General features: G+C 47.1%; 1 protein-coding gene across 1 annotated transcript in view; it reads left to right on the forward strand.

The window, feature by feature from the left end:
- The window catches only part of ARID3B (AT-rich interaction domain 3B), a 43,027-nt gene extending 35,157 nt beyond the window's left edge, over window positions 1–7,870 (forward strand). Inside the window, exons 8-9 of the mRNA XM_067534612.1 lie at window positions 673–771; window positions 2,137–7,870. Coding sequence (XP_067390713.1) covers window positions 673–771; window positions 2,137–2,291 — 254 coding nt within the window. The 3' untranslated portion in view covers window positions 2,292–7,870. The remainder of the gene's footprint in view (window positions 1–672; window positions 772–2,136) is intronic.
- The last annotated feature ends 3,669 nt before the right edge of the window (window positions 7,871–11,539 follow it).

Below are 11,539 nucleotides of genomic sequence, written 5' to 3' on the forward strand. Positions count from 1 at the left end.
AAGATTTTGCTCCCTCAGCTGGCAGGCAGTGATACTGCAACCTAGCCTTTGCTAACTGCGGGGATGTCTACATTGCAGTAAAATATCTGCGACTGGCCTGTGGCAGCTGACTCAGGTTTGGGTTGCAGGCCTGTAAAACCCCCAGTGTAGATTTCACGCTGAGGCTAATCATTTAATGGCCTCTGACGGGCCAGCACTTGAATCTGGCAGTGGTCACAAACGAAACTAATTGTCAAATGTCAAACAGTTCTGCCCATTTACAAAAGCCTTTTTCTCCATTCTGCGCTGTCTGACTTGCTACTCTGGGCACAGGGAGATGTACTGATGGAGCTGTATCGGGAAATCTGACCCAACACTTGCCTGCATTGTGCTTTTCTTTACATCCTAAATCTTTAAATCCTTTAATAGAAGCCAATTGTAAACTGTTCAGTATAATTGTTGGCCTGCAGATGGGAACCATGTATTTCCAAACTTCAGAGTCCCTCCCCCCACGAAACAGGCCTCCAGTCCATGAATAGGGGCAGTGCAATTGCTGCTTGGGTTTTCACTTCAAAGGGGAAATGAAAGTAGGATTTTCTGAGCGCTAGATCTTCCCTGGAGCATACAGTGGAGATCCCGCAGGAAGGGTGGGGATGATCACAGCCTAACTCTTAACTGTCCTTTCCCCAACAGAAGATAAACCCGATGCGACGGCGGCGGCATTGAATTTGTCTCCCAGTGGCATTGGGAGTATTAACATGTCTGTGGAGATTAACGGCACAATCTATGCTGGTGAGAAAGTAGCAGCTGCCTAGCGATGCTTAGAACTGCAGATTGGTGGTGCAGCGGGGGGAAACAGCTCTTATTTGAATGCAGGATACTCTTAAAGGGTATAAATTTGCCAAACATCAAAACCGAAACCAAAACTTCCATTACTTTGAGAGTCCCTTGAGGTGACTCAGGAGCTGCTTTTCCACAATCCTTCTCTGCACCACTCTGTCAAGTGGCCCCTTCCTCTGTCACTGGTTTGTTTTTTTAGTATTCGAGACCCTTCTAATGGCTGCTTCTTGGCAATTCCGTCTCCGTGTGTGGTGTATAAAGAGAGAGTCTGATCTCTTGGCCTAGCTTTCGGATGTGATCTCTGTGTACAGTGGGACTCTGTCTTAGGGTGTGTCTGCAGTTCCATCAGGAGGTGTGATAGCAGCACGGATAGACATACCTGAGCTAGCTTTGGTCTAGCGAGGTTGAAACGAGCTTGAGTAACAATAATACTGAAGCCATGGCAGCCTGTGGCCATGGCTGCTGAAGTGCGTAGGCAGGGTTCTGGGTGGGCGGGGGTTAGCCCACCCTGCGCTGCCACGCGTTCGCTATGTTGTTGTTCGAGCTAGCTAGAGTCTGTCTACGTGTGCTGCAGCCACACCTCCTGATTGCCGTGCAGACACACCCTTGTCAGGAAGTAGTTCTGGTCGCAGAGCTTCTGTACAAGCAGCATTTCACTGTAACGGGGAAGAAAGTACTATGGGGCAAGAGATTCCTCCCTGCCTTCACCCTCAGTATGGTACCAGGGCCGCTTTTCATCCCTTGCTGTGATCGGAGATACCGCCAGCCCTGGGTGATGGGGAACTTTTGAAATACCCTCTCCTGGCTCTGAGGAGCAGCTTTAACAAGACTAGCTTCTCTTCGCCCCCTTCTGGGGAGTGTCAATTCTTCTTTACATACTCCACCTCTCTCAGCTGGGTAATGATCCCCTCTGAAGGCCACATTTAACATTTACCTAGGTGGGTGCAGAGTGTGGCATTCCCAGTGGAGTAACTCAGTGGAATTCAGTTCTAGTGGAGTGAAATTGCTTTGAAAATGGCACTGAAGCCGTTGGGGATTTTCAAAGCGAAGCATCACTCTGTCAGCCTTTCATAAGCAAGTTCTGCTGTATTCCTTCCTCCTGTTGCACTGTTGCTGCAGCTTCCTGAACCTTCTTGATTGGGTTGGGCTAACTCGCTGGTAGAATTCCCTGAGCTCTGTTCTAAAATTTCTGGGGTTGGTAGACTCTTCTTTCCTGCCACATACATTGGGCTGGGCTAGCCAGCTGGCCTTCTCCTTAAGCACTGTGTTGTTCTGGTGTCCCAGTAAGTCGGTTCCAAACCTGTCTCTGTCTTGCAGGAGTACTGTTTGCCCAGAAGCCCGTCGTCCATCTAATTGCAGGATCCAGCACCCAAAGCACCTGCAGTAGCAGCAGCAGCTCTCACTGTTCTCCCAGCCCTACCTCGTCCAGGGGCACCCCCAGTGCAGAGCCCTCGACCAGCTGGTCGCTCTGACGGATGAGGGAGCTGGCTCTCTCTCTCATTGGCCTCAGGCAGCTCTGCCCTCTCTGTTCAAGGCAGTGAGCGAGCCAGGAAGGAGTTGCACAGATTACCTCATCTCAAGGAACCTGCTTTGTGGTTGGTCAATGGCCAGATGATGAAACCTTCTGTGCTGGCGAGTTTTCATTGCCTGTTTGTCCAACCCTTTTTAAATTTTTTTTTCAGGTTTGACTGTGTTCCTGCTGGGGGATTGGGGTGAGGGAAAGGGGGACATGTGGCATTTTCAATCAGGGATTGTCTCTAGAGGCTGTGCGTTTGCAGATGACAGAGACATCATCATGGCAGGCGGAATGAGCGGAGAAGTAGTAATTGTGGTGGGGGCAATGGTTCCTGTTCTCTAATCAACAGCTGCGTGGACTTCCCTAATATCATACAGTGTATTGACAATCCTACACCCAGAGGCACTTTGGTCTCTTTGCCCCTTATATTTGTTCCCTCTTGCTGTTGCTTGCATCAGCAGTCATGTAGGTTGACAGCAGGTAAGTCTCATCTAGTCGCCCAGTCAGTCTCTGCTGTGTTCAGCCGTCTGATGCTGTCTCCTGAGTGCTAGACTAGACTAAAGAGCAAATGGTCACTAATGATGGATTCACGGGAGACTTGCATGACTCCTTTCTCCTTCTATCCCTCACCCCCCAACCCTTTGGCTTCTACCTCTCTAGGGTCCCGGCAGCACACGGAAGACTTTCCCGCCTTTGTATCTGATACACGGATATGGAGAAGGTCTTTTAGTTCAGCTAGCTGTCTCCCCTGACCAGTGCAAGCCTGGACCCTACTGTTTTTTCCCCAGGGCTTTGCCCAGCCTAGTTTTAAATGCCCCAAGCAATGGTCCTGACACTGCTTCCCTTGGGAGAGCATTGGGCAGGCTATACTCACCACTGCAGCCTTTATCCTGATAATCATCCTGACTTCTTTTGCTTAATGTCATCCCTTTGCTCCCAGTTCTAGCCCTTTGGCCCTCAATATAACTGGATTTGCACCAAATGGAGATTTCCTGCAGCTCTCCCTCTCTTGTGTGTTTCATTAGCCTCTCCATACTATCCTCACACAGACATATCGGGCTATGGGCTACTGTCACCCAAAGGAGATACGAGCTGACATGGGCAATCTGCTGAGCTGTATGTATGTCTATGAATGTAATATGTGCTTTTCTTAGTTGGTCTCTTACCAGATATATTGCAGCATAGTCCCAAGCACATCCAGCGTTCATGAGGCTCGCCTGGGCAAAAGAGGCAAGAGATCTGTATCTGGGACAGCTCCACATTGGTGCATCCCAGTTGAAAGAGGGCACGGGCATTTGGTTGCAGAGAAAGGAAAGAAAATCTCTCCCCCATTTCCCTGTAAATTCCAGATGGGGGAAGCTAAGGCTGCTTTAGGCCATTATTCCTCCTGTGCAAGCCGAATTAGTTCCTTGGCTCCCTTCCATAGACCCAGCTTCTTGCTATTGTGCTCCGTGCACGCAGGCACCCATGCTGTCCTCTCCCCTCCCGCAGCACGTAGGACTGGTCCCTCTCTGCCCTGGCAAGGATCCAAGCCCTCCCGCTCCTGCCCTGGTGATGTCTCTTCCATCGCGCAGGCCTGAGTCAGGTTCTTTTGAGCAGATGAAATACCTCAGATATAGACTTGTTATTGTGTTACCTCTTCAGGAAGTATTGGCATATCTTAAAGCTTGTTTTTATATGTGTTTTGCTGACTTTGTTTTTAATTTTTATTTTTTATTGTAGCACCAAAGACAACAAAGCTGAGTGAAGGAGCAGGTGGCTTCCCTGTCCTTAGCATAGCCTGCAGACTGTTCCAGCAGCATTGACCCAGGAGCGGGGCATGCAGGACGGGGGGATAGAGAGGAACAGATGCAGGCAGAGAAGGAGGTAGAGGGCAGATTTATTTCTTGGGCTGGCTTGAGTTTTGGGATCTCCCCTCAGTGGGATACACGTGGTCCCCGTGTGTGTTACAGAACTCCATGATCTAGTACTGGGCTTATCTTTAATAAGTTTTATTAGAACAGCTTTGAAGGTGACAATCCTGTCTACACTACAGATATTGCTAGGCCTCTTACAGCGTGGCAGTTCCTGGCATGTTAAACTACAGTTTGCTCTTCTAGTGTGGGCAGGACCAAACACCTGAATTGTGCTGCAGCTTTGGATTTCACCGGTATGATTCAGGCACACAGAAAAAATCACAACTGAGTCCTGTTTATGCTATGAGCTCAAACCGTGTTGTGTGCTACCCTACTGTAACCAATGGTATGTTGTGGGTAGCTTTTCACGGAGCAGACAGGACCTAAATACTGGAAGGTGTTCTAGGTTCTGCTTTCTTCGGCGTTGTAAAGGCCTCTGTTACCAAACTGTGCAACCATCCTCATATCAGGGGTTGGAATACAATTTGGTAACATAAGTCTAAACCACATTGCAACTCTCTTCACAAGCAAGATGATCAGCTGGCTAGAAACTAGCTTGTTATAGCATGGTCAGTGGGTCATACATATAAATGTTACCTGTTGAAACACTCAGTGTGCAATGCCCTTTCAGATCTGCCCGTATTTGGAGCAGAGACATGCTGGCTCCCACCATGTTTGTAAAAGGTTATTGCTCACAGACTGTTCTCCCTCAGCAATCTATTGGACGGTTTTCAATCATCATTCTAAGGCGAACAATCCCGGTTAGCAACAGCCACACATCACAGGATCATAGCTAGCCCAGCTCTGCTCCCTGTGTCTGCAGAGTTTAGGGGCTTCTCTGCTTTACACAGGCAAGTAGTCAGTGTTGGGGGATGGTTTTATAACCTAACAATCACCTAGCTATGTTAGCACTCAGTTGTCTCTTGCCTGTGTAGATGGGAGAGAACCACCTTATCAAATTGGTATTACAGCACTCTGAAGGCAAGGGGCCTGATTCTCCTCTCACTTATGTGGGTGTAAATCAGGAGTTAACTCAATTGAAGCCAGTATAAAACTAGTCTGGGATGAGAATCCAGCCCAAGAGCTACTCTACAGCTTAGTGATGTTGTTAGACACCCAACACCTAGAGGCAAGACCAAGCTGTATGTATACCAGGTTTGATGGACTATAATACTATTATAACTTATCTCAACAGTCAGTTTGCCTGCACGTTTTTGCCCTCTCTCCAGCCCGTAAGTGCCCTGGATTCCTCCCCTTAGTCCTAAAGTGCTTTTAAGTAAGAGCTTATAAACTGATCCAAGGTTCTCTTTACAAAAATTATAAGGTGCTAGTTTAGGAGCCAGTCAGGACACTAGAGCAGGCTCCGAACTGTGAGCAAAGCACCTTCAACTTCAATAGTGGGGAATACACTCTGGGCCTGATCCAAAGCTCACTGCAGTCAATAGGGTGTTTTCCACTGACTTTGGATCAGGCCCCTTACAAAAAACTAGAGGTAACTTTATAACAAATTGTTTAAAAGAGCATTTTCCTGACTAATAGGTGGCTAACAAATAACTCCACTGTAACGATCACTGCAGGCAGCTCCTAGAGGGAGGGTATTCTAACTGGCTGGTGAAATGGCAATTTCTCTCCCTGGTGAAATCTTCCGAGAGAACCGTGATGGTCCATCTTTAGATCTACTGTGTAAAATGTCACAGCTGCAGAAATGTTCCCAGTGCATTGACCTGTCAGCAGCAGCAGGACCTCTGTGGGCATCGGTACATCCCCTTGGTCCCAGAATGCTCTGCTTCTTTGTGCTATTCAACCCCACTCATGAGAAGAGCATGTACCATAGAGCAGGCGGCCAGACACTGAATAGCAGAGGCCATGCTGGAGACTTGTTAGAAGCCCAAGGGCCGGGTCTGATTTGCATATACAAATGTAATGAATGTGCTTTGAACAGTTTCCATTTAGAACTAAGTACACCAACAGTCAGGCTTGTAACCGCCTCCGATGATGAACCAAAGTCGCTTGCTGATTGAGTTCATCAATAATACAATCCTGTCAGGGATAAACTTTTCCCTCAGCTTGATGCTGCAGTGAGAGTGGTGGTATTGTAGGCCTGCAGTTTGGACACCCCTGCTGTAGGAGGCTCCCCTGCCCGTATGTATTAACTTATACTACATGGTTTAGCTGGTCTCATTAGCAGACATTGTGACTTCTTTTTAACAGGCAGTCAAATGATTTATAATGCACATGTCTTGAAGCATGTTCTGCCTTGAGGCATTCTATCTTCTCTTGCCTTCAGTGGAAGCTATACGCACCCACCCATTTGTGGGGACAAGACTTTGGCCCCGATGCTTTTGTGAAACTTGCAGACCTCCAGGACATTTCATTGTCTCAACGCTGAGATTTTTTCCAGAGTCAGGGAATCATTATAATTGTCCTATTTCTTTTTAGGGATGGGGTTGGGGTTTATTTCCCAAGAATAGGGCTAGGGGGTTCCTGCTTTTCTTTATACTTTCTTCTCTCATCCTGGGGAGCAGAGGTTAGTAAAGGGTGTTTTGCTTGCGTATCACGTGCTACTGTTGTGTTTTCTTTCACAGAAAGCCACTCGAATCACTGATAAACTGCTTTGACACTACTAGAGTATTAATGTTTATAAGCTTTACACAGCTAGTCTGGAAATAGGCAGGGACTAACAGATTGGTTTTTATCAAATTCAAAGAAAGAATAAAGTTGGGACGCGTAACAGATACCTCAGTAAAATAAGCTGCAACAATAAACTGTTCTCTTTCATTAGCTGGCTACAAGGAACAGCCATTCAGACTGTGAAAACTAACCCTTTCCCTAGCCTGAGCTTGATACTAGCACTTGGCTTGATGCACATTTTGCTTAGATCCAGAGATTCCTGCTGAGCTGCCAGGTTTTAGGGACAGGGGTATAGAAACCAGCTGTAGATACAGGGTGGAGGGCTGGGAATGGGGAATGGGGTCTCCTCAGCTCCGATCCGTTTAACTCAGAAGGTTGAAGATTGTATGGCACTCAGGGGTTTTGATATTGTGGGAAGGGCTGTTCCTGGTGTGAAATGTTCCATTGTGCGGTGCGTGATCATCTCAGAACTTCAGAACAACTAGGCTTTCTCAACAAGCCGCCAAAAGGGGCCAGCTGGAGGCAAAGGGCCAGCAACAGTCAAGCTCTCCATTTTCAGAAATGAAGTGGGTGCAGATGTGCTGTCTGGCTTCCAAGTCAGGCCCGCACAAAGAGCCGCCTCCTGTCCTCTTACATTCAATACCAGCGTGTTCTGATAACGCACAAAGATTGAAAGGACAGAGTCCAGCTCAGAAACAAGCCTCTTAAACTGTACGGGTGGAGCTGTTGCCAATCAGTTCCTGGAGCAAATGTGAATGTGTCACACAGTCCTTTGGCTGCGTGGATGATCTCCAAATGGATTCAGACCAGAAGACATTTTAACAGAACAGCAGCAGCTTTGCTACTAGTTTTCTTACCTATTTAAAAAAAAAATGTGATAGCCTAGGCAGTGGATAAATACCTCAGACGTCTCTTCCAACAAGTGTCTGTATATGTTGTTGTTGGGTTTTTCTATCTTACATGTTATCTGAATGTTTATATTCCAATAAACTTCTACCTCTTCATATGATGACCCTGCCAGAGTGTTTTATTCCATTGAATGGGCCAGGAATCAAACTCACCAGTCCAGATTTCTGGACTCAAGCTGCCTCTGTAAACCCAAGTGGAAATTGCAGTAGTTTGATGGGCCACCATGCATGTGACTTAAAGTTAACAGCCTCCCATTACCGATCTGTGCATGAGACACCAGTAACAGTTTGTATTTCTAGAACGCCTTTCATCAGAGGATCTCCAAGTATTTGGCAGACAATAAGCCTGGGAGCAACCTGATGAGCTGGATGAATATTATCTGCATTTTACAGATGGCTGAACAAATATGCCCAGACAAGATGACATTCCATAAGCCACACGTACATCAGTGGTAAATCCAGGAATAGAACTTGTGGCCTGCCACTCAATTGCCAGTTCTAACCAGTAGACGCACTCCATCCCAGTGTGAGCTGGCCTCTTCTGAGAGAGAGAAAGGCGGACACATGCACACAGCCACCCACTCACCCCTAACTACCTCCAGCAATGTGTGCCAGAGCTGTGTAAAATACCTGGGCTCTTAAGCCCTTTTTCTATCCAGTTTTAGAGAATACTAGTAAGAGAACTTGAAATGAGTTGGGTATTTTGTGAAACAAACTGCCAGGAATTTAATCCTGGATGGATTCCAGGTCCTGGATTTGCACTGACGAAAATCATATTATCCTTCTACACCTGTTACTGTGGGGAGACGGGGGGAAGTGTCCCCAAATACTAAAATGGAAGTAAACTACAAGCAATAACAACTGCACATACGGATTTGTAAGTGACGAGGCTGATCCCTGAACAGATCTTCCAAGTTCATCTTCTTTGCATGATGTTCCCTAGGTTTTGTGAAGGATTCTTTTATTTGGTTCCAGTTCAAGGCTGAAGCCTGACATACATACAGTGAAGCAGGTGGATTGAGAGAAGATGTAGCCCAGCCAGTGACATGATAGTAGGGCACTTAAGGATGAATTGAGCAATATTTTTAAACTACCCGAGTAAAAAAATAATAATAATAAACACAAAATTATCCCAATAAATTAATAAACAAAAATGTATTTAGCTAATTTTTAATTTATCCGGGTAACTTTTAAATGTGTTTTGCTCATCTTCATTTCTGAGCGGAATTTTACAAGATGACTTAAGTGGCATGGGGTTGGCCCATAGAACTTGATGGTGCCTGCTTCAGAATTGGGCTTTAGCGTGCGGCAGAATTCTGCCATTGCTGGGCCTCATCCTTTACCTTCGTGGCAGGGTTGTGGGGCTTAGGTTTGTCAAGTGCTTGGGGAAAAGTGCTGTGTACCTGCCAGGTGTTCTTAGCTCGGCCCTGGAGTCTCCTGGGTGGCAGTGGGGACTAGATGTGGGTGGCAGGAACTGGTTTCCAAATCCTTCCTGCTGTACTACTAGTTCAGGGGTTATAAGAACTTTTAATACTTAAAACTATTTTCCGGTTACGCAGGAGACCACAGAGTTGTTCTTCTGGTTGTTGAACCAGTTTGGCAGTTGGATGGAAACTGGTTCCAATCCTTTCCCATCAGAGTTTGCCAGTCATCAGTTGATGGCCTGGCTCTGGAAGTTGGCCCATTCCCGGCCCATTCTGGCACTTGGCACAGATACATAACTTCCGTAATAGAAACCAGAGAAGGAAAATACCTATTGGATGCTATCTGATCTCCCCTATCCACCCCCCTCTGATTCAGCGTGGGACTGTTCCTTACACAAGTGGCCCAGTCCTGCAAAGCGATGAGCTCCTGGCATTTAAGCCAATGGGCGTTGACAGCGCTCAAAATGCTGCCGGATGAAGCCTATCTTGAGTGCTTTTTCTAGTCCATTTTTAAGCATCTAGCCCTAGGTTTCTGTTTCCCTTCGGGACACTGTCCTACAGGCAAACAGATATTAGAGTTGGGAAATATTTTCCCATCATCCAGCTCAAATTCCCTCTTGCCTCAGTTTCATCTCCTTACAATCCTCTTAAACCACTGCAAACTTCCTCCCTTTCCTTGGGAAATTTAGATACAGAATCCATCTTGGAGCAGGCATGCACCATGACTGACTTCCTGCCATGTGAACCACGGAGCTGCACTTAGTGGGATGGGGTAGGTAGCTCTTTCCTGGATCTCCCTCCAGTGAGCAATTGGGCCCAGCAGAACTGCTTTCAGTTCTCGTGAGTTGCCACTAGATGGATCCAAAGTCGGCGATCTGCTTTTGAAACCTGGGCACGGCTGTGCTTCCAGGTTAGATAAGCGTTCCTGAATATGGGAAATAAGGCGAAGGGTGATGTGACATCCTGCCTGTGGTACAGGTAACAATCAGTGAGCCCGAGTTTCCCGAAGAGGTCTTCCTCCAGTGCCCAGTCCCACTCACTGCGGACACACAGAAATTACAAAGTTCACTGCCTGCCAAGAGACAGTGCACACGCTGACGAGATGCACACTTCACTTCAGTATAACAGCACTGAGATGGCTTATAGTAACACTAAGGAAAAGTTTATTAACAAAGAACAGAGATTTAAGTGACACTAAGCAAGAATAAGATAGACAGGTACGTTACAAACGAAACAAAACAGCTTCCTAGTAACTAACACTTTAATTTTAGCAAGTTACAATCTTTGCCTAAGCAGTTCTCTTACATCCTTACCAACATCCCTGCCCTCCAGATGAGGGGATCCAACTTCCACAGGTTCGAAGGGTGCTTTTCCCTGTGTCCCAACAGTGATGGGTAACTAAAAGGTCTTTTTGCTCCCCTTATGTTACTCAGCCCATTATCTCTGCCTCAAGAGCCAGGAAGGCTTCCTGGAGTGCAGATTTTCTCTCCCCCTCCCCCGTGATTGTTAAAGGGTCCCCTCCCAGGGCCGCTTGTTTAGCTTGATGGCTTTGTTTATATTTAAATGTACTTTCATTGTTTTCTGCCTGCAGCGAAGCTGATCTAATTAAATTACATCCCTTTTTCTCTAGTGGGCTGAGAACACTGCCTCCCAAACGTATTTTAAGAGTGTGTTCAGCACACATTTGTAACTCTTCGTACATGCCCTGTATGCATATCACACCATGATTCTCAGCGTGTCGCCGGTTTACATAGAATACCTTACACGACACCTTTATATTATGCCCAACGGGGCAATGAGTGTGTCAAGCCTGAGGTGAGTTACACTCGGGGAGGTTGGGGTGGGGTCCTCTGGCAGTTGGTATTGAGGGGCTGTCAGGGCCACAGGTGGGTAGGACCATCTTAATGGCAATGAAACAAGATCTTTCTTGCCCTGGCTGATGTCAGTGCAACCAATCCACCTCTCGCTTTGCCCCAGAAGACTCCTCCTCAAAAAGCTTGACTCACTGTTGGCAATAGTGAGGTGTGGTACGTGAGACACAAGGCAGGCTGCTGAGCACATGGGGCAGTGCCCTGCACACACCAGACGCCCCCTCCCAGCATATATTTAATCCCCCTCGTGTCTTTCAAGACCACCTTGTTCCCGTGCAGCATCTTGCACGCCAGTCATGTTGCACCAAGCTAAATCTCCTGGTTCGGCTGGTTGGAGACGTCAAGAAGTGCAGTGTCAGGCCACTGGCATGTTCCTTGTTTTCCCCAGATCTGTTCCTTTTCCTCCCCTCTTTTTCTTAATTAGGGCAGGATGGACACAGTTTCAGTGAAAGGAGGCCCTGTGAGCGTGCGGCTG

Source organism: Emydura macquarii, unplaced genomic scaffold (genome assembly GCF_026122565.2).
Source record: "Emydura macquarii macquarii isolate MOO-44397 ecotype Brisbane River unplaced genomic scaffold, CSIRO-AGI_Emac_v2 contig_3451, whole genome shotgun sequence".
Taxonomy (NCBI): domain Eukaryota; kingdom Metazoa; phylum Chordata; order Testudines; family Chelidae; genus Emydura; species Emydura macquarii.